The sequence below is a fragment of the Mixophyes fleayi genome, chromosome 4 (genome assembly GCF_038048845.1).
Source record: "Mixophyes fleayi isolate aMixFle1 chromosome 4, aMixFle1.hap1, whole genome shotgun sequence".
Taxonomy (NCBI): Eukaryota; Metazoa; Chordata; class Amphibia; order Anura; family Limnodynastidae; genus Mixophyes; species Mixophyes fleayi.
This window is the reverse complement of record NC_134405.1, coordinates 55201316-55225036: the sequence shown is the minus strand read 5'-3', so window position 1 is coordinate 55225036 and position 23721 is coordinate 55201316. Positions and strand designations below refer to the sequence as shown.

The 23721-nt window shown below is 44.0% G+C and overlaps 1 protein-coding gene across 1 annotated transcript in view; it reads left to right on the top strand.

The window, feature by feature from the left end:
* The window catches only part of IKBKB (inhibitor of nuclear factor kappa B kinase subunit beta), a 43938-nt gene that overhangs the window by 8761 nt on the left and 11456 nt on the right, over positions 1 to 23721 (top strand). Inside the window, exons 4-14 of the mRNA XM_075207065.1 lie at positions 4114 to 4231; positions 6718 to 6787; positions 9212 to 9300; positions 10470 to 10559; positions 11591 to 11715; positions 12160 to 12267; positions 12866 to 12995; positions 19175 to 19369; positions 21038 to 21152; positions 21659 to 21782; positions 23516 to 23667. Coding sequence (XP_075063166.1) covers positions 4114 to 4231; positions 6718 to 6787; positions 9212 to 9300; positions 10470 to 10559; positions 11591 to 11715; positions 12160 to 12267; positions 12866 to 12995; positions 19175 to 19369; positions 21038 to 21152; positions 21659 to 21782; positions 23516 to 23667 — 1316 coding nt within the window. The remainder of the gene's footprint in view (positions 1 to 4113; positions 4232 to 6717; positions 6788 to 9211; positions 9301 to 10469; positions 10560 to 11590; positions 11716 to 12159; positions 12268 to 12865; positions 12996 to 19174; positions 19370 to 21037; positions 21153 to 21658; positions 21783 to 23515; positions 23668 to 23721) is intronic.

The window sequence follows — 23721 nt, the reverse complement described above, 5'->3', positions numbered from 1 at the left end:
ATAAAATAAAGTTTTAAGCGGTCTTAAGAAATAAAATAAAAAAATCAAGTAGTATTTACTACTACTACGGTTGGAACATTTGAATGCGTTTCTTTCTATGGTAATTTATTTCTGACAAATTGAAAAACACAAAGGTTCAAATTTTCTATTTCTCTATACTTGTCTTTCTTTGGGGCTTTGATACAGGGATTTTATAGCATTACAGTAACACAAGGGCTGGGTCATTAGACATCAAATCAACACAATTTTTTAAAAAAATCTACAATAGCAATGTTTTTATTAATATTGTCTTTTATTTATATTGTCTTTTATTTATAAAGCACTGACATGTTAGGATCTCACAACCAAAGTGGTGTGGGAACTCTTGATACAGAAGACATAGCAGCATAAGAATTGTAGATTGCTGTTGGGGAAAGTGCGTGTGGTTATTGTACAGCAGTAATAAAGCAGACACTGGTGATTGCACTTCTGTCCAGCTGCTGCCAGTGATTCGGTGCGGTTGAAACGGGGAGAGAGCAGAAGGAGGAGATACCAAACATGAATCGGTCACTGTATAAATCTTAAATCAGTCATCTGTTGTCAACCACCTTTGGATGTTCATCAGCTTTGAGTAGCTGTGTGCCGGGTGTTTTCTTTTTATTTCAGTATCATGCTCTCTGCTGTAAACAGAGCCATAACGGTTGTTCCCTAGGTTTGACAGCAGCTGCTGCTTTCTCTGTGCATACTTGAATGCTTTTACTGTATGAGTGTACCCACCACAATGGCTGGGAGACTATTCCCTAGATCTATCATCCTTTCTGTAAAAAAGTTCTTCCTTTATGTTACCTTTCAGTTCACCAGCGCCGTACACAAGATACAAGACAGTAGACCATACGTGGAAAAACCGTACCAAACAATAAACGAGTATTACCAAGACTCCCGGTGCTCTAGGCATAGCAATTAAAGTGAGGCTGGCGCAGAAGAACTGGTATAGAGACAGGAAGGAAGAGGGCCCTGTTCATCAGAGCTTACATCCTAAGGGGAGGGCAAACAGACAGCAGGCACAAAGGGAGCCAGTAGGGATCAGGAGGAGCGAGAAGGGACAGGGAGGGCGAGAGGCATGGAGTAAGTATGGAGAGAGGGTTGAGTGGATGGCTGGTAGGCTTTGAGGAAGCGGTGAGTTTTAAATGCCCATTTGAAGGAGCACAAATTAGGGGACAATCGGATGGAACATAGGAGGTCGTTCCAGTGGAGGGGGGCAGCTCGGCAACTGTTGGGTTCTGGGTTTCAGGGAGGAAGTTAGATCCCTGCCAACTCATATTGGTGGCGCTTAATTCTTGGGGATAATTTCATGGCTTGGTCCGTACCCTACGCTGAAGATGGCTCCCTGAAGTTTTGAGATGTGTTTACATAATAGACAACAACTTTTTTCCCACATAGGAGCTTAATCAAAACAGATGTGAATGGTAGACTTCTCCCAATGTTAAACTGTTTGTGTATTTTAGGGCTATTTGGAGCCCTGGGCCAACAGGCACTCCTGGTTTGCAGTGAACTAAAGTGCAAAAGTCTGCTGAGCTTAGGTGAAAGGGAGCTCTGTAACAGTTCTGTGGGTATAAAGTTCCTAGGGTGCCTATAACTCTTTCATGGCATTTTAAATGACGAAATACAATTTAAAATATAACATGTACATAGGAGCCACATGGCGACATTTATGAACATAGGAAGGATTCTTCCTGTTGAGGGAGGAACTAAGCATGCTCAACCTTGATTAACAATGCCTGGTACTTGCCCACTCTTGTCACATCATTATAGCAGGGAGACCACATGTCCTGTGGTCTCCATGTTATAGTGGAAATCATCCTATGTTGATGATATTGGGAGGGGGTCCTCTGCCCATTTTTATTTATTTTTACACAGTGCATTTTGTATATGATTTATCTCCATAAAATATAGGAAAGATTCTAGAGACCTAGTTAAGTGTGCTACTTTTACTGTTGGTAACTATTGTGGTCAAATAATCAATAATATGATTATTATAGTTATTCCATCATGTTAGTTTATAAAGTGCCAATGTATTTTGCAGCACTATGGAATCCCTGTTCATCTCTAGATTATAACTTCTGCTAGTAGGGGCAGCCATTAGGTTCCTTAGGGGGCTGGCTTCGATTGGGGGTTACAGCACCAGTGTAGGCCACTGCTAGGCACTGGATTGGTGCTGGGGGCTGTCTCAGGACAGCTTCCAATCCAGTTCTGGTGTTGGGGGAGATGTTTCATCCTTCTCCCTGCACTCAGGGCCGGATTAACCCGAGGTCTAACTGGGCTATAGCCCAGGGGCCTCGGGCATCCAGGGGGCCCTTCAAAGTCCTCGGCAGCATTATTGATTGGTCCGGGGGCGGGGGCGCCCCCAGCCCGATCAATGCTGCTGAGCACTGTCACTGTAGTCCTCCGTCCCCGGCGCTCAGTAATCTGTTTACTGAGGAGATGTCGCGAGTGAACTCTCGCGAAATCTCCTCAGTAAGGAGCTTACAGCGCGCCGGGGACGGAGGACTACAGTGACAGGTAAGCGCTTGGGGGGCCCTCACGGGGTACGGGGGGGGGGGGCGGCGGGTGTCTCACATTGGGGGCCTCAAGGGGGAATGGAGGCGCCCTTAGCCCAGGGGCCTCCATTCCCTTAATCCGGCCCTGCCTGCACTTCCTGATTCTGGCACCACCATAATGACCCTCCCTCTTCCCCTTCTTCCGGGCCCTCTAAGCACCAGAGAGAAGACAGATGGAAAATCAAAGGACATTGTCTCATGAGAGAACTTAATCATAAAGGTATTGGCAGAAGCCAGCACAGGATAATTTATAGGGGAGAATACATGATTTTTATAGGGGTGGAAATCAACTTTCCCTTTCACCAAAACAATCTGAATCTTATTTTATGCATATAATCTGCTAAATTCTACATTTACTATCCGTAGCAAGCATTACAGACAACTCCTCTATAAGGAAGTCAGTGCAACGTCATATTTTTACTCAGTAAATTCGATTCTATATTAAACAGGATATTGTCATTCCAGCTCTGGACAAGAGTAGGTTCAGAGAACGAGAGCTTTGTTCTTTTGATGTGGTCAGAGCTTTGCGAACTTGCGTACATAGGACTCAAGTTGTCCGCAGGACTGAGGATCCTTTGGTCCCTGTATGATGTGCCCATAGACGGTTTGCAATGTTTCTTTTGAGCGTTCCACCCATGATGACAGCTCTGGGACGTCCCCAATGTACTTAGTGTCTTCCAACGGATGCTGGAGAAAATAAGATGTTTATTCTTATGTTAAATCCTTTTCTCTTAGTCCATTGGGGGACACCAGGCGCCCACCCTTTATGCTTTAGGTTCTCATTTTGTGTGACATGTTTTGTTTTGTTCAGGAGGATATTGTTCCTGCCTTTCTGTGCATTTCAGTCCCTGTTTTTCATCTTTTCTATTGGGCTTAGTTAAACATAAACTGAAGGCTTAACAGGAGAGTGGTTTAGAAGGGGGTGAGCTATGGTAAACTGTTAAGTCTTAAAATGCCCGCACAAATAGATCCCTACAATGTACCCCCAATGTATCCGGTGTCCCCCAATGGACTAAGAAAAGGATTTAACGTAAGTATGTAAATCCTTTTTTTATAGTAGAAAATCTTCCAAATATACCAAGTCTGGGTTATACTTTTATAGGTGAAGCTTTCATCAAGAACAAAAAATATTTTTTAAACCCTGTGGATTTCACCCACCAAAAATGGTTGATGATAGAAGTTAAGATTTCAGGCACCTGGTTAATGTAATCTACTAATGATAATTTCACCTATCAGTGAGGAACTTTTCCTTCCCATTGTCTTCAACAGTCTAATGTTGATTTTCCACTCCTTCATTACCTTGTTAAGAAGAGAGACATATGTCCCTGAGCAAACCATTGTTTTACTTTGCCTCCCTCTGGATCAATGCAATTATAATTTATGAAAGATTCATTCTGATGGGCAGGTGTTTGTTTCAAAACTTCTTTAATATGACTGGACCGCTCTGGCCTAGTAATAAGCACAGCAAGGTATTTCTATTCACTTTTTCTCTGGTTCCTGTCATTAGTTTGCCATATGTTGCTGTCTAACATTGCAGGTTAAATCACAGAAATGTGGTATCAGCCCGGGAAGTGCCTGAGGGGATGCAGAATCTGTCACCCAATGATCTTCCTCTGCTGGCCATGGAGTTCTGCTTGGGAGGTGACCTGCGCAAGGTGTGTATTACTGCACCTCTCTCTGTATTTCATATCCACTGTAAAGTCCTGTGAGTTTCAGGATCATGGCATGATGGGCTGTGCTGTGAGCTACAGGCTTCTTACATGCTGTGACTTGTAGGTTTCTGATGTGTTTTGCTGAAAGTTGCAGGAACATAATTTGTTGTGCAATTCTCCGTCTAAGGTGCATGATGAGCATCAATTGTCTGGCCAATGTCCATAGATCCTAAGGAACCTTGCACTGGCCACTATGGTTGCTACAAAGGTGATGGGCCACGCATAGTTTTGGACAACCCCAGAGTCTTTAGATATGTAGATAGATATGTACATGCTGTTTGGAGGCCTTCCTTATGAACACTTCTCTGCCATAAGAGAAGTGTTAATGCTTTCAACACAGAATCTATTATTAAAGTCTTGTACCCCAGTCTCATCACCTCCTATATAAAGCCCTACCTAGTGTTGCTAGTGTGTTTAAAGTGCCACAGGTTGTCGGCGAGGAAAATTTTGCTCACAGAAAAGAAATGACACTTAACACATTTTCAAACATTACAACATCATGAAGTGCTCTGCTGCCTGGTACAGGCCCGTGACTTGCTGTGCTGCCTGGTACAGGGCCGTCGCTTGCTCTGCTGCCTGGTACAGGACCGTCGCTTGCTCTGCTGCCTGGTACAGGCCGGTGACTTGCTGTGCTGCCTGGTACAGACCCGTCGCTTGCTGTGCTGCCTGGTACAGGCCCGTGACTTGCTGTGCTGCCTTCTACAGGGCCGTCGCTTGCTCTGCTGCCTGGTACAGGGCTGTCGCTTGCTCTGCTGCCTGGTACAGGACCGTCGCTTGCTCTGCTGCCTGGTACAGGCCGGTGACTTGCTGTGCTGCCTGGTACAGGGCCGTCGCTTGCTCTGCTGCCTGGTACAGGGCCGTCGCTTGCTCTGCTGCCTGGTACAGGGCCGTCGCTTGCTCTGCTGCCTGGTACAGGGCCGTCGCTTGCTCTGCTGCCTGGTACAGGACCGTCGCTTGCTCTGCTGCCTGGTACAGGGCCGTCGCTTGCTCTGCTGCCTGGTACAGGGCCGTCGCTTGCTCTGCTGCCTGGTACAGGGCCGTCGCTTGCTCTGCTGCCTGGTACAGGCCCATAACATGCTGTGCTGTGGTTTACAAATTTGCAGTGTGCTGTGATGTCTGTTACAGGCCAATAGCATGTCGTGCTGCTGTGGTAAATGACTGTGACTTGCTGTGCTGTCTGTACATGCCTGTATCTTGCTGTGCTGTCTGCTACAGCCTGTGACTTGCTTTGCTGTTTGATACAGGCCCATAACATGCTGTGCTGTGGTTTACAAATTTGCAATGTGCTGTGCTGTCTGGTACATGCCTTTGACTTGCTGTGCTGTCTGGTACATGCCTGTGACTTGCTGTGCTGTCTGGTACAGGCCCGTGGCTTGCTGTGCTGTCTGGTACAGGCCCGTGGCTTGCTGTGCTGTCTGGTACAGGCCCGTGGCTTGCTGTGCTGTCTGGTACAGGCCCGTGGCTTGCTGTGCTGTCTGGTGTAGGCCCGTGACTTGCTGTGCTGTCTGGTACAGGCCCGTGACTTGCTGTGCTGTCTGGTACAGGCCCGTAACTTGCTGTGCTGTCTGGTACATGCCTGGGACTTGCTGTGCTGTCTGGTACATGCCTTTGATTTGCTTTGCTGTCTGGTATATGCCTTTTACTTGCTGTGCTGTCTGGTACATGCCTGGGACTTGCTTTGCTGTCTGGTACATGCCTTGGACTTGCTGTGCTGTTTGGTACATGCCTGAGACTTGCTCTGCTGTTTGGTACATGCCTGGGACTTGCTGTGCTGTCTAGTGTAGGTCCGTGACTTGCTGTGCTGTCTGCTACAGGCCTGTGCCTTGCTGTGTTGTGTGCTACAGGCCTGTGAGTTGCCGTGCTGTCTGCTATATGCCTGTGAGTTGCTGTGCTGTTTGCTACAGGCCTGTGACTTGCTGTGCTGTCTGCTACAGGCCTGTGACTTGCTGTGCTGTCTGGTACAGGCCTGTGACTTGCTGTGCTGTCTGGTACAGGCCTGTGACTTGCTGTGCTGTCTGGTACAGGCCTGTGAGTTGCCGTGCTGTCTGCTATAGGCCTGTGACTTGCCGTGCTGTCTGCTACAGGCCTGTGACTTGCCGTGCTGTCTGCTACAGGCCTGTGACTTGCTGTGCTGTCTGCTACAGGCCTGTGAGTTGCTGTGCTGTCTGCTACAGGCCTGTGACTTGCTGTGCTGTCTGCTACAGGCCTGTGAGTTGCTGTGCTGTCTGCTACAGGCCTGTGACTTGCTGTGCTGTCTGCTACAGGCCTGTGACTTGCTGTGCTGTCTGATACAGGCCATGATATGCTGATGTTTAAAACATATATCTAGTATACTGCATTTTTAGGCCTATGCATATAAAACCTGATGGAATATGATGAGCACATTTGTGTTGTTATTCCCCTTACTGATTTCTTTCTTTATCTTGCAGCATCTGAATCAGTATGAGAATTGCTGTGGACTGAAGGAAGGCGCGATACTGACCCTGCTGTGTGACATCTGTGAGTGTCAAACTCAACATAAAAGACAAATAAATGTATAAACTTGTGCTGATATATGCTATGTACACCGATCAGCCACAACATTAAAACCACCTGCATAATGTCGTGTAGGTCCCTCTAGTGCCACCAAAACAGCTCTGACCTGTTCAGGCATGGACTCCACAAGACCTCTGAAGGTGTCCTGTGGTATCTGGCATCAAGATGTTAGCAGCAGTCCCTTTAAGTTCTGTAGGTTACGATGTGGGGCCTCCATGGCTCTGACTTGTTTTTCCAGCACATCCCACAGAAGCTCTATCGCAGGGGTGTCCAACCTTTTAGCTTCCCTGGGCCACATTGGAAGACGACGAGTTGGTTTGGGCCGCACATAAGATACACTAACAATAACGATAGCTGATCATCCAAAAAAACCATAGAAAACATAGTTAACATATATATATGAGAAAAAAAGTGATATATATATATATATATATATATATATATATATCACTTTTTTTTCAAATCTCCCTATACTTACCTTTCAATCGCCCTGTTCAAAAAATCCTCTCTAGTTATTATACTATAATCACTTTTTGGATTGTTTCGATGCAATATCAATAAAGTGCATTTAAGCCAGGCATTGTATATCAGGGTGCCCTGACCAGGCCTGCGGTACCTGACATGTACATCACTGTGACCCCAAATTGTGACCTGTTTTGCTAATTACACCACTATGTTAGTTAAGGGATAACAACTTATAATGGGCCAAAGAGAATAATATATAATGCCCCATTAGTATTACAAGTAAAAGTATGTAGCAGGGAGATAAGGTCCATGATGCTCCAGGACCAGGTGACTTTTATTCACTGGTCAGCATCCCTTGAAATAATAAAAAAAAATCCCCCTTAACTTACCTTTTAATCGGCTTGTTCTCCTGTCCTCTTCTCTTCTTTTCTGCAATTCTGTGCTGCTGATTGTTCTTCTCGCGCGGGTGACTCCTCTGTGCTGCGCTCCGCAATGGATGTTGGACGTGATGACATCACGCCCGACATTCACTGCGAGCGCCGCACAGAGGAGGAGACAAGGGAGGGAGCCGGAGTACCAGCTGACGTGACCGCAAGGTAAGTTTTTTCTTTTCTTTTTTTTGCAGGATTTTTTTTTTCCATTAACAGTGCTGCCCCCTCTCCACAACCAAAACTCCTTCTGGGCCACATTTACAGGCATGCTGGACAACCCTGCTCTATCGGATTGAGATCTGGGGAATTTGGAGACCAAGTCAACAGTTTGAACTCTTTGCCATGTTCCTGAAACCATTCCTGAACAATTTTTGTAGTGTTGCAGGGTGCATTATCCTGCTGAAAGAGTCCACTGCTACCAGGAAATACTGTTGACATGAAGGGGTCTACTTGGTCTGTAATAATGTTTAGGTAGGTGGTATGTGTCAAACACCAACATGAATGCCAGGACCCAAGGTTTCCCAGCAGATCATTGCCCAGAGCATCACACTGCCTCTGCTGGCTTAACTTCTTCCCATAGGGCATCCTGGTGCCATTTCTTCCCCAGTTAAACGATGCACACGGTCCCTGCCGTCCACATGATGTAAAATAAGACGTGATTCATCAGACCAGGCCACCTTTTTTCATTGCTCCATTGTCCAGTTCTGGAGCTCACATGCCCATTGTAGGCACTTTCTGCGGTGAACAGGGGGTCAGCATGGGATTTCTGATCAGCCTGCGGCTACACAGTCCCATACACACCAAGCTGCGATGCACTGTGTGTTCTGACACTTTTCTATCATAGCCAGCATTAACTTTTTCAGCAACTTGTGCTGCAGAAGCTCTTCTGTGAGATTGGACCAGACGGGCTAGTCTTCACTCCCCATGCGCATCATTGAGCCTTGAGCACTCATGACCCTGTTGCCAAATCACCGGTTGTCCTTCCTTGGACCACTTTTGGTAGGTACTAACCACTGAATACCGGGTACACCCCACAAGATCTGCCGTTTTGGAGATGCTCTGACCCAGTGGTCTAGCCATCACAATTTGACCCTTGTCAACGTCGCTCAGATCCTTATGCTTGCCTATTTTTCCTGCTTCCAACACATTATCTTCAAAAAACTGACTGTTCACTTGCTGCCTAATATATCATACATCCCACCCCTTAATATGTGCCACTGTAACAAAATAATCAATGTTATTCACTTCACTTGTCAGTGGTTTTAATGTTGTGGCTGATTGGTGTATAATGGCAGCATGAATATGTATTATATTGTACATATATCTATCTATTGTTGTGTTTTTCTGTATATTTTTCTGTCTGCCTGCTTAGTGCTACTGACTCCTATGTTTGTCCCTTCTGGATGTCTAATCCCGCACAGTGCTGAAGTAATAGATTTGATGTAGTCCTTTCGTCTCTCTGACACTGGGATCATTATTGTTTTTCTCTCAGCCTCTGCTCTCCGTTATCTCCATGAGAACCGAATAATTCACAGAGACCTGAAACCAGAGAACATTGTCCTGCAGCAGGGAGAGCGCAGGGTAAAGCTCCTGATTAACTTGGGTACTGTAATACAAAGCATATGAAATGTAGGAAACATTGCAGCGTGGAGAGTGAGACTATCATAGGAGATACAAATACCAAGAAGACATTAAGGGTGATTGCATAGTTGAGTCTTGGAGCTGCCATGGACGATGTGGCTATGGAATATATAATTTGGGATAATTTTCTCTAACTTCTTGAAGAAAATAGTCCATAAATCAGAGAGTAGAGGTTCAAGATGGTGAAATGAGTTAAGACAGCTGTGTATGAAAGTGCATGAAGACCTAATGTTATGAATGTGAGGGTGGCTTCTATAAAGACAAGTTACTTGCTGTGAATGACATTGTACTGGAAACGCGTGGGTAGAGTCTTGGGCCCTGCTATCAGGTGGTGAAGGACATGATACTGGGAACAGAGTCTGGAAGAACATAGATCTGTTTATCAGGGTGTGGAAGAAATGGTGCTGGGAATGTGAGCATGTAGTCTGCAGGATCATGCGACTTTTAGCAGATTTTTGATATCCTGGACCTAGGAGTGAGTGAGCTGAGTCTGGGAAAACTAAAGTGTGGTCATCAGATATTCGTAGTCATGATGCTGGAAAAAATGTGTATGTCTTGAATAGCATAGGACTGATTATCAGATGATGGAGAACATGGTGATAGTAATGTGAGGATCAGGTGTAATGGGGCATTGGACTGGTTTTGTTTTAGCTGATGAAAGACACTGTGCTAGGAACATGACAGTTCTATCTAGAAGAACAAGGGTCTAATTATGAAATGGTGTAGTACATATGGCTGGGAAACTGGTAATATGGTCTGAAAGGACATGGAGCTGATAATTGATTGGTGGGGGACATAGTGTTAGGAATATAGGTGCAGCCTGGAACAACATAAATAGGATGCTACATGTAAATAGTTGTCCAATGGTAATGGACATATTGTTAGGAATATGAGTGGAGTCTAGACGTGTATGGGACTGGGATATTAGATGGTGATAGACATCTCAATGTGCAGGCTGGTGAAACTAGTTATCCATAGTGCTGGGTACCAGGTGAGGGAGATAACACTGTGTCAGGTTTACTAAATTAAATGTAGTATTCTAATGATTGAGGTAATTGCTGTTATGTGGGTGGTTATATGTATACCGTAACATTCTGTTATATTTTCAGTTGATTCATAAGATAATTGACCTGGGATATGCCAAGGAGCTGGATCAGGGCAGTATGTGTACCTCTTTTGTGGGCACCTTGCAGTATCTGGTGAGTGACCCAAATGCATCATTATTAGGTATTGTTTTCCTACCAGTTAACGGGGGTGTTGGACAGTTGGACAACTCATCAAGGGTGGTGTGCTTCTTAGTAGAAGGATTGGATAGGGTCCACGGCCTAGCCAAATGAATGCTGCAGGTGACACGCGTCTAATAAGATGACCATTCTTATACTCTTTTGGTAGGAGGAAAGTTGGGAAAATAATAATGCAACTTTTTATATAATTTATAGTTCTCTACAGTTTAAACTATATTTCTTTATTTAACAAAAATCATCCAAAAAAAGCTTATCCCTTCTGGCGATACCGATTCCGTAGGCTCTGGAAGATGCAAGTGGTGAAAACATTAAAAACGTTGCATCATTGTTCCGCCTTTTACCACTTTGGACCGCCCCCCTATTTACACTTGTGCAGCTCCTAAATGACCCTTAATGTTCATGAGAATGCAGCCGGTCCATTTACTAGAGGTCAGTGACGTCACTGAGGCACAGAGTAGAGGTCAGTCATGTCACATGAATTGATACATTCTTATGAAGAGCAGTTCATCCCACAAATTATCTACCTCCACTTTTTATATGCAAAGAGGCTGCTGTAATCATCACTTACAGTCTCCAGCCATTTGTATCTAAGGTAGATCATTATCTAGAACAGCACTATGTTATATAGACAACTACTTCAGTCACCATGGAAGTACTTACCTGGTTATGTCTATATACATTCTAGCTAGACAACATCATTGTGGGGACTTGCATTTCACTGCTATGACATTGTCCATGTCGAACATTGACCTATCCTCTGAGTGCTGTTGTTCTTCCAATCTAGGAAATATTATGGCTGTTTATTTGTCTTTATATTTTTACCTTGTACTCTATTTAACTTTTCTATTGTCTCTGCCCTTCTCTTTGTTGTGTCTCATTACTAGCCATTTACTGTATCTTCACTATCCACTTCCTATCCACCCTGTTGATTCCTCTGTTCCTTGCCCTTTACCTTACTGTCCTATATTGTCTTTCCTGTATTTCAGGCCCCGGAATTACTGGAGCAGCAGAAGTACACAGTGACTGTAGACTACTGGAGTTTTGGCACTCTGGCCTTTGAGTGTATAACGGGATTTCGTCCTTTTCTTCCACAATGGCAGCCTGTACAGTGGTGAGACAGCTATAGACTTATAGATAATGCTTCATACATTTATATTACTAAATCTGATTACTCCAGTAATCATTGCATCTCACATCACTACTCTGTGCAGTTGGGTGACTCTGCTCCTTCCTGTATCTAACTCTCTTGTTTGTGGTTTCATGTTTACCTCCATTCCCTTCCTCACATGGTGACTCTGCCCCTATCATGGGCTGCCAAGCCATCACATATGCAATCACACTGGGACAAACATCAGATAAAGAAATATTAAAAAAAACAAAGTGCTCAAACCTAGTCAGACACACCTTAGAATTAAAAAAAAGTCAACTAAAACTCACCTTTAAATAAATCAACTACATTGTACTCAATTACCTTGCCTCCCGTATCACTGTGTATCACCTTCTTGTAACTTAAATTTCCACCATCCTGTTGCATGTATATTTTTTTGGGCTACAGGCATGGAAAGATACATGAGAAAAGTAATGAACACATTGTGGTGTATGAAGACCTCTCAGGATCAGTGAAGTTCTCCAGTGTCCTGCCATTGCCCAATCACCTCAATGGGTAAGACTGTGCTACCTTGCCAGAGACTCTACACTCTCCTCACTCCTGACGTTACCCCTTTCTATCTGTTCAGGAGTTTGTCAGGAACTGGGGGTCCATTTATGGTCATTTCTACCTGTGTAATTCGAGAGACGTAAAGGGGATATGTATGAACTATGGTGCACAAGTAACTGTATGAAAAAGATGTTGGACAAGAAGATTCTATCTAACCACTTGGTTATTATCCGTTTCATTAAGGTTGCCTATCATCTGGTTACATCTCTAGCTTAGTGTAGGCCATAAATAATACCAAGACTAATAATTTGGTGGATGTCTCTCTGGTTATAAATCGTAATGTGGACATTTCTCCTGAAATAAATAGTTAAGTGGATGTCTCTTGGTAATTAAATAGCAATGTTTATGTCTCTATGCATAGTAAAGTGGAGTTCTGTTGGGTACAAGCAATGTGGATGTGACTTGGGATATACATACTAGTGTGTATGTATCCTATGCTTGCGCAGCTGTGTGAGGAATAGTAACATGGGTGGGGGGGGGGGGGTGAATAGTAAGGTGGATATCTTTTGGGGGATACATTGTAACATGGGTTTCTGTGCCTCAGGATTCTGGCTGGTAAATTAGAACGCTGGCTGCAGTGCATGTTAATGTGGCACGCAAGACAAAGGGGCACAGATCCACAAAACCCAGAAGTTGGCTGTTTCCAGGCTCTGGACTCCATTCTTAGCCTCAAGGTGAGTGAGCAAAAGCTGCAAGACAATGACTGATGAGGCGTGTCATCACTGGAGCCTATATATATATATATATATGTGTGTATATATATATATATATATATATATATATATATATATATATATATTTAATTGTATTATGTTACTCTTTATTCATTGGCTCCTATGTGAGTTATTTCTGTCTCATTTTACTTTCAATATTTTCTCTTCTGGGTAGAGATTTTTCACTTTCTCTACAAACGCACTTTCTGTGGCGTCCTATTGTGGGACCCTGCGACAATGGAGTATAGTAGGTGGTCCTGGAGTCAGGGGCATTTCAATCTGAAAGTGCTGGGAGGATAGCTCTACTCCCTACTATGCCCCTCCTATAGGGAACTATCCTCAGTTTAGTTTAAGTGTCCTTTGGAATAGGGCATGCTTTTAGGGCTCTGCCCTGAATTTCTGTGTTTTTAACTTTTAATTATTTTATTTCACATTATTTTCATTATTGTATTTTATTGCAAACTGTTGGACTCAAGGATGTCTCGCCAGGAGTGGGTAGCCTGCGGGCATCCTCCTCTTTGGGTCCTTGAGCCGGGGTGAGTAGCCTGCGGGCTTCCCTCACCTCCAACACACTGCACCTCTCTCCTGCACTTATAGGCTTTCTAATCTGTCCAATTTGCTATATTCCTACTCCTATAAGAGTGCCAACCTATATATCTCTGTCTTTATAAATACTATATAGGTGTCAGTAACCAGTCTGTCTGTATCTTACAAGTTCTGTGTTTACCGAAATTATCTGTTTTTCTTTTCTTTTTCTTTGCCATTTTGACTGAGAAGGGACATCCAAGACTAAAGGTTCAGCTGAAAAGTCTGTGCTTCATTATACTTGTGCAAAATGTAATAGTAAATTTGCTTGTGGACAGTCAGACCCTGAGGCCCTGTGTGCAACGTGTGAGGTGGCGTTCCTTGAACAACGGTTGCCTGCGACTGCATCGGCGGCTGTGGAAGAACCAGTTTGACAACACCCATTGCCAAACTCACTCGGGTAATGTCTCAACTAAAGTAGATGACCCTTCTCGTTCTGTTACAGCATCACATATATTCCGCCTTCACAGCTAGCACTGTCCTCTGGTGGGATGTCCCAGGCTGAGGCTAGATTGGTGGTGTCTCTTGCTGAGTTCTCCCGGGTCTTGCTAGAGGGTTTTCCTCTTTGGAATTGCGTCATCCTCTTTGGAATGCCTCCTTTACACCCCACATAGGATGACAAGTAAATGTCATGTTCCAGAGATGTTTCATACACATTTTTCTGATTCTAACCTCTTTTCCGAGGAGGAAGGTGAGTTGCTTAGGGAGTCTAGCGAGGAGGACTCTTATAGTTTTGAAGATTCCTTCACTGCTCAGAGCATGGATGACCTAGTTTTTGGGGTTCAGCAAACTTTGGGGTTAATGGATGGTGAGTTTTCAAATGCTACTGGCTTCTCCCTTTTTAAGCTGCAAAAGTAGCAGGTGATCTGTTTCCCTTCATCTCCTCGGCTTTTGGAATTCATTTTGGAAGCTTGGCAGAAACCTGGATGGAAGTTACATATGCCGGGAAAATTTCAATCCCTTTACCCCTTGCCATTGGAGGGGTCTGCAAAATGGGGTGCTTCTCATGCAGTTGACCCCATTGCCTGCCTAACCAGAACCACTGCTTCACTCCGGAATGCCGGATTTTCTACTTCGCAAAGCTTATGTGGCGGCAGGCAGTCTTTTCAGCGGGGGACTGACTTGCTTGTGTTCGCTGATCACCTTAAAGATGCTTTGGATTTTTTTAGGTCAAGCATCTTTGGATTCACTCTCCATTAAACTCTTTGCGCTCATTATAGTAGCCAGGAGTTCTTTATGGCTAGGCTTGTGGTCAGCGGACACTGGCTCAAAGGGTACACTAAAGTCTTTACTCTTTGATGGAGTGATTCTCTTCAGATCCCAGTTGGACCAGATGATTCAGGTGGCCACGGATGGTAAAAGCTCTTTTTTTGTTGATCAGCCACACTAAACCTAAACAACCCAGTTTTCGGTCCTTTCATTCCTTCAGTAGATCACGGGGGAGCTCCTGCAAGGGGTCAGTATACTTCCTCAATGGGAAGTTTTCATTGGGGCTGAGGATTTGCCAACCGCGGAAATTCCAGGCCTACAAGACGGTGTCTGCATGACTGGACTCCCAGCAATGGGATTGTGGTAGGGGGCTCTCTCATTCAGTTTCGGGACCAATTGTTCCCCCATGCCTGGGTCCAAGGGGGTTGTCACTCAGGGTTATGTTGTCGATTGTATGCATTGCCCTTCTTGTAGATTCTTTACCACGGGTCTGCTTTCCGCAAGTGTCCGGCGCAGGGCGCTCCGGTAGGCAATCCAGAAACTCTTGGTTTTGGGAGTAATTATTCAATTTTCTTCTCTAGAAAGAGGTTTGGGGTTTTACTCCAACCTCTTTCTGGTTTCGAAGCCAAACGTCTCATACCGTCCGGTCCTGAACCTCAGAACCCTCAACAAACGGGTTAAAGTTCTGAGCTTCATAATGGAGTCATTGCGCTCCATCATCGGGCATGGAATGTGAGGAGTTCCATTCTTCTTTAGACATAAAGGATGCTAAACTCCATGTTCCCATCTGGGAGAGGTATCTGTGTCTTCTTCGCTTTGAATCCCTTGAGGCACATTATCCGTTCCAGGGTTTACCCCTTGGTCTAGCTATCACCCCAAGGGTTTTTACAAAGGTGATACTGGGTCGTCCCCGTTCTCATGGCATCACGGTTGTTCCTTACCTAGACACCCTGTTGTTAAAGGCCCTGTCTCATTCGGTCCTGCTCCACCATCTTCACCTGACAATGACTTTTCTGGAGGCGCATGGCTGAATCCTCAACCTTCCCAAGGTTTCCTTAATCCTCGCACAAAGAATGCTGTTTCATGGCCTTGACTACGACGCAAGATGTCAGCGGGTGTTTTTTCCAGAGGACAAGATTCTCTTGGTTCTGACCAAAACCAGGTCCCTCCTGGCAAGGATGGTCATGTCACTTCTGCGCTGCATAAAGCTGCTGGGAACTATGGTATCTGTGTTTGAAGCGGTACCTTTCAACCACTCTCAGATGTTCCAGAGAGAGTTTCTTCGGAAGTGGTCAAAATCCCCTCTTCATCTGGACAGAGAGTTCATCAGGTTGTTTGTGACCATTCACCAATTTCTCATCTGGTGATTGAATCGGCTGCATCTTACCATGGGTCGGTCCTTCCAGTCTTGGGAGTGGATCCTGGTGACTACAGACGCCTGAATTTACTGAAACTCAAGGTGATCTTATACGACGCTTGTACATGTTTAGAGGATTCAGAGCAAGCCCCTGAAATGCCCCAACGGTAGCCTACCTGAACCATCAGGGGGGAACCAGCAGCGCAATGGCCTTCAAGGAGACGGCAAGAATCATGTCCTGGGTGGAACATCATGTTCCTGTGATATCAGCCATCTTTATCCGGAGTTGGAAACTGGGACGCAGATTACCTCACCCTGGAGAATGGTCTCTTCACGGGGGCGTGTTTACCCAGCTGGTGCAGCCGGATATAGATCTCATGGCATCCCGTCTGAATTTCAAGGTGCCTTCTTTCTGCGCGAAGTCCAGGGGTCCCGCCATGGAGTATACCGATGCCATTATATTTTAATGGCAGATTCGTCTGTTGTGCTGGGTTCCTCCGATTCCCATGTTTTCGTGGGTACTAAAGAAGCTGTAGAGTAGAGAGACTGGCACCGCCAGGCGTGATACTCAGAACACCTTCGGATCGCCGTAGATTAACCATTCCGGTTCCCTCTCCGCCCCGATCTTCTCTTTCAGGGCCCTCTTCATTGGCACTATTTGGGTCATCTGGCTTGGACAGTGTGGCTTTTGTGACACTGATTTTTCAGGCTAGAGGTTTCTCTTACTCTTTTGCTCAGACCATGATAAACGCCATTGCAGTCTGTGAATTTCTGTTATGTCACCTGGAAGGCAGCATTCTTACTCACTATCTCTTCTGTTCCTGGGGTGGGGTGTTGTGTTGTGCTGTAATCCCCCCTTTTTAGTGTTTCATTCGCACTAAGCCTTCTTTTGTTCCTAAAGTGGTCTCACGGTTTCACTTAAACCAGGAGATTGTTGTTCCAACTTTTTTCTGCTTGGTCACAGTCTTCTGATACGTCCTTGTTGCTTGTGGATGTGGTCCAGGCTCTTCGGTGTTATGTGGACTGTACTGCTTCAGTTTGCAGTACTACCAATTTCTTTGTTCTGTAAGATGCGCACAGGCCTGGTTTAGTCTGTCTCTTGCTTTTTGGATCACTTTGACTATTCAGTTGACGTATGTGATGGTACCGGGTTTAATGTATCGCTCTATGCTGCACAGCCTGCCTACCCGGTACCTATTCAAGGTTCAAAATCACCTAGGCAAATATTCAACATAAAATAAACAGGTTTGTTTAACAAAATGGTAGCGCCAAACAGCAATAATAATATTTAAATAATAACCTGGAACAAATAACACCACAGTCTGGCACAGTCAACATACAAGGTATAATGAAAATACCTCAAACGTATCCTAGCCACATTTGGGGTGCCGTCTATCCAAACGTCTCCTGGCTACCAGCAAGGCAGCGGTCCTGAGTCACTGTCACTCTGCTTTTTGGCAGACACACAGCTCCCCAAGACCTAGAGAGAGTAGATCAGGACAAAGGTAGTACTCCAGGGACCGAATGTCCCTTTCCTGGGTAGTGAATGCCCATTTGCTGTTCTCGGGAGCTCTCTTTTAAAGTCATAAATGACCTTCTCAGGAGATTCAGGACCTTCCTGGTCCTTTTCTGTGTTTTACATTTTCACAGGTAAACATACAGACAAAGGGATAGCAGATGAGCCACTCTTGTTATAATTAGGGATTGTTTTGTGGCTATACAGCAGAGCTTGTTTAAACAGGAGAAATCACAATCCAGACACATTACATTTAAATACACAATGTCTGTAAGTAAACAAAGATCTCTATCTGTGGACCTTTTCCCTATCTCCCTGGTGTAATTAGCATTCATACAGGAATAGTGGACAATAATCAATAATTTCGCTTAGACTGAAACAGTGGAGTAGTCTGCAGGTATACACAAGATAGGAAAACCATGCTGCCAGACATATGACCACTTAAAAATACAATATATAGCAGTGGATTCCAAACTCTTTCAGTTCAAGGCACCCTTAGGTTCTCCAAAATGTTTTCAAGGCACCCCTAAGCCAAAATAATTACCATGTAGTGCCCCGCCTTGCTTACCACTGGCCCTGGCCGAAGCACCCCTGTGAGATCTCCAAGGCACCCCAGGGAGCCTAGGCGCACAGTTTGGGAACCACTGATATATAGTATATAACTTTAAATTTGACTGATAAATAGGGGGAACCAGAGGGCTAGAAAAATTATATGTTTTTTACGTCCACATTTTGTGATAAACGAGACTGGTTAAGGGAATATTAATACCTAGTTTCATCATAACATACGTTCAGCCATCTGGGCCAGTGATGGTGGGCTTGAAAGCTCATTCGACCACGGTACTGGACGAACGGTTGTACCAGGCTGCTATGTGGACATCTGAAATCCTACAAGTTACAGGACTTTGCACTGCAGTATGCCAGCTTTGAGCACAAGGTTTTACGCTCAGCTGTTTCAGAGCAGTCCCTCCTTTAGGGGCAGCTTTGGAATGTCCCCATTGTCACAGTGTTCCCCAGTAGGACGCCAGAGAAAAGATTATTTTTGTTACTCACTGTAAAATCCATTTCTCTTAGTCCATTGGGGGACTTTGTGCTCCCTCCCTTTGCTTTGATTGTTTGTTGGTTGCTTGTTTAACTGTTTTGGTGTTTGTTGTTTGACCTTGTTAGGCCCTCTCTCCTGGGCTTTGTTATTAAAAAAAAACCTGAGGATTTTCCCTATAGGAGGAGCATAGTAGGGGTGGAGCTATACTCCCAACACTTTCTGACCATGTACTGTACCCCATTGTCGCAGTGTCCCCCAATGGACTAAGAGATTTTACTGTGAGTAGCAAAACTCCTTTTTTGCCCATTGCCGTTCTTTTTGCTGGTCCCCATCTCACAGGTTCTCTAACAGGATGATCCTATTCCATCTTACATCTTTACCTCCATCTCATTCTGTGCATACGTATATATATGTGTTGTTCTTGTTGTCAGCTGCTATCTGTTTTGAACATGGTGTCTGGCCGCTTGCACACGTATCCAGTGTCAGATGGTGAGAACCTGCAGTCTTTAAAGAGCCGCTTGCAGCAAGATACGGGGATCCCAGAAGAGGAGCAGGAACTACTACAAGCCTCTGGTCTAGCCTTGAATCCCCACCAGCCTGTCGTTCAATATGTGTCAGATAACATGGTGAGGATATGGAGCATTCAGACTGCTTTACATTGTACACGTGATAATAGAACACTAGGTAACATGAGGTTTGTAAAGAAACAGTAGTGTTAAAGGGACAGTAACACTAAAAAAGCAGTAGGTAGCTTCTTCCTTCCTACTCAGCAGTGACCGTCTAGAAGGAGCCATATTTCCCAGCAACCTTTATCACAAACATCTTCCTGGGCCCCCTGGTTATTATGCTGGAGCACTCTGGGTATAGCGAGGATCTAGCCCAAGACTGATGCTCATTGGCTGGATTTATCTTGAGGGACTGGCAAGAGGACGGGATTCTGTCCATTCTCCCTCTTTGTGCTGGCTCCTGCTAGTTTGGGAGATAAGAGGACAGATCCTTCCAACCTATGGCTGTCCAGGTGCTGTGAAACTACAAGTCCCAATATCTTGTCAACTATTGTCTGGCTATCTGCTGGTAGAGCATGCTGGGACTTGGAGAGCCACAGGTTGCGAGGAGAAAATGAGTGGAGATTCCGTACCATATTGTACGTCAGTGTGCGTAGCCGGACATTGTAGCAATGTCTGAAGGCATCGAATTGAATCCCTCCCTATTGTGTATGTTTGTATAAAGATAAGCAGTCACATATGTGACAGAAAGAATCAAATAGTTGGACCTGACAGCATAAGTATTAATAGCAGAAGGCAGTAATTACTTTCATTGATATTTGTGGGTAGAATGTTTTCAGTATCCGTCTGGTTTAGTTCTGGTCTAATCCTAGTGCTACGCTTAGAAATAAGACACATGCGAACCAGCAAATATAGTGCCTGCTGGCTGAAGTCTGATTTATAACTCGTTTGTAAGAGGCAACATGAGCAGTGGAAGGAAACAAGATAAACAAAAGAAATCTATCCAAAGATAACATTTGCCATGAGTTAAATCAGAAAAAGCAGTAAGAGAATTTATGTAGTAACAAAAGTCATATTATAAGCAAAAACAGGTAATGCAGGGAGAAGCAGTTATAGAGGTGGGAACTGTTTTACTCACAAATCTACCAACTATTCTATCCAGCATTAGATTGTTTGTGGACTTATTACTGTTAAACTGTTTGATGATAATTGAAATTTGTGCTCAGTGGTCATTGCCGTATGCTTTCTGTTCCCTTCAGTGACTGCAAACAGACAGTGTGCTAACAACATTGCTTGTAAGACGATGATAATTTACATCATTTCTCTACCACCTTACTGTCAGCAGAAACCTTTGCTTATATGCAATTCTGTATCTATCAATTAACTTGTAGAAAGCAAAGTGAGGCTGTTCTTACACATAGGGGGAGATACAATTTAGCGCAAAGTGGATCACCTCAATGTCAGATGCGCATATTTCCACCAGTATGCCTGTAAGAAATCGCCTCTCGTTTTTCTGCGCACCGCTATGGAGCGTGAGGGATAAATGAGCGGAGGTTTGTCAGCATCGAGGCGATGTGTCTCTGCGGACTGTTCTACACACATCGAGCTGAAGGGAATCTCCCCCAGAAAGAGTTCCTCATCCACCACAGCCAGGGCAACTTTATAGATGGCTAAACCTGCTAAATAACATTAAGGAGCTCTGATGCATATGATGAGGATGCAAGATGTAAGTGTGGTTATTGACTGTGCATAAGACCCCTAACCTGGACCGTTTTGCTTTTACCACAGGTCAGTGATGGGCGTAACGGGGAGAATGACCTCATCTTTCTCTTTGATAATCGGAAAACAGTGTATGAACCCCAGATATCACATCGCCCCCACCCCGAAGGTGTCGCATATGTGTGTGAGTATCCTCGTATTTATTTACCACCCAAGCCAAATCCTGGATGGGAGGAAATGGCAACAACACCAGTAGGACAAGTCATTGTGTAGTGTAAAAAAAGAAGAAAGCCCCGATCATTTTTAACCTTTTCATGATATATAAATACGTTTTTTATTTTATTTATCCAAGGTATGTTTGTTTATTGGTAGTATTGAGAAAGTGTTCTCCCACTTTACCATTATAAATTGCCCAATAGGGCAGTGTTTTATTACAGTCTATGGCTGTACATTTTACATTGACTATACAAGACATGGTAGTTTCCATTTATAATAATAAATTCTAAAATATTTAAACACATGTCTATTTTTGCAAACTGCAATCAGTTACGGTGATAGTTTGCTAAGCATTTTGAGAAAGTGGAAATAAAAAGGCTAGTATTGATTCATATTTTATTTTAATCTGATTGATTAGTCCCATGGTACAGAATGAGGGGTATTGACACTGTTCCGTCATCTTTCTGTCTCCAGTGCAGAACCCCAAGCATCCCCTGACGTACGTCCAGATGCGCAGAGTTTGGGGACAGATGTGGCAGACAATACGCACATTGAAAGAGGACTGTGCCCGGCTGCAGATGGGACAACGTACCACTATGTGAGAGATTAGGGATTGTGCAACTGATTCATGCCAGTACCTCGGGCATCCACCACTATGCCATGTTCAAAGTGAATTTAGTCTTTTGCCCGTTCTTCCTTTGATTTTTGGGGGCAAATGAAGGCTCGGCCAACTGCTAATCTATGTGCTATTATTGGTATGGATAGGGGCTCTTGTGATAGTTTGATTGCTAAAAGCTGCATTGATTTTTGAGCTTTTTTAGGAAAGTTTTTATAGGTTTGGTAGTTGATGAAGATGGAAGTCGTCCCATTGTCTCGGTTCTTCTGTGAGAAAAGTAACATAGTAACATAGTTGATGAGGTTGAAAAAAGACACCAGTCCATCAAGTTCAACCTATTTTGGTTTTCCTGCGATCCTGCACTTATATTTGAAATTGATCCAGAGTAAGCAACCGCCAATCTGTTTCAATTGTGAAAATCCCCCCAGACTCAATATTGCGGTCCTATTTTTACCATATATCCACTATTATCCTACATTTTAATTAATGGTCGTATCCCTGGATACACCTTTCCGCTAAAAATTTGTCTAACCCTTTCTTAAACATATCTATTGAATCTGCCATCACAACCTTCCCTGGCAATGAATTCCATATCTTGACTGCCCTTACTGTAAAGAACCCCTTCCTTTGCTGGTTGTGAAATTTCCTCTCCTCTAACCTTAGGGGGTGACCACGTGTCCTTTGTATAGTCCTTGGGGCAAAAAGTTCCCATGAAAGTTCTCTGTATTGACCCCTAATGTATTTGTACATAAAAGTCTTTTCTTTTACTGGAACTCTGATGATCTGGTGGTTTTTTGAGATTTATTAATGTGGGTGTTTAGTGTCGAGTTTGTAGACTTATAAAGGCTCATGTATGAGCTGTGTACAATGTGGACCTTTTATTTGCACAAGTGTTTGTCCAATTGGCCCACTGAATCCGCACGCTTGCTGTCCTCCGGGTGCCTTGGAATATCAGTTTCCTCCTGGCTTTGCAGATATACCTAAAAAATTGTGCGTGGTGGAAAGAGTGAAACATAATTTCAAAGTCCAACCTGCTTTCACTTAAGAACCACCCCTTCGTTCATTTAAACCTTTCATTGTTTATTCTAAAATACTGCTTGGTGATTAAATCCAATGGTTTTGCTGGTAGAAAAATTGCTCCCGCCCCCTAAATGTGTTCTGTCCACAGCAAACGATGGAATTTCTTCAGCTAAATGGGCTTTAAACAACAGGAAGACTGACCCACAACTGCAAAATACATATAGTGACAGCTGCAAGCTGGGGCAGAATACCAAACAAACAGAAGTATTGTTTTGTTTCTTTAGTTAAATACATGAGAAAACCTGTCCTATTTTAATAATGCTTCTCCTTTTAGAAAAAACAGTCTTCTATGTCTGTCCCCACCCCTGGCGTGTCAGCCTCACACCTCACTGGTTGTATAGATATATATGAACATGAGCAACTACATTGTATTTAGGAAATATTGCACCTCCCATTGTACTTATTAACTGAAACTATGTGAATCTGGAAAGCTGATGTGAAACAAAAGCATCCCCCCCCCCCTGTCAAGCAAGCATCCTGTTCAATGCACTAGTAACATTTATCGAATACGCCTGATACTGTAAATGACTCTTGTAATAAATGTGGAAGAATGTTTGGAACTAGATGTTCTTATAGCAGGAAGGACACAGTCAGACACGTAGACTATGCTGTAATGGAAGAATTATGTATTTTAGGGTGAACCTTCTGCGATATAACACTGAGCTTTCCAAAAAGAAGAATCTGATGACCTCCGAGTGTGAGCAGCTAAAAGCCAAACTTGATTTCTACCGGAGCAGTATCCAGATTGATCTAGAAAAATACAGTGAACAGATGGAGTTTGGAATTAGTAAGTTCTCATTCTGTGGTATAATACTGTATTATTTTATCTACAGGGTTTGTA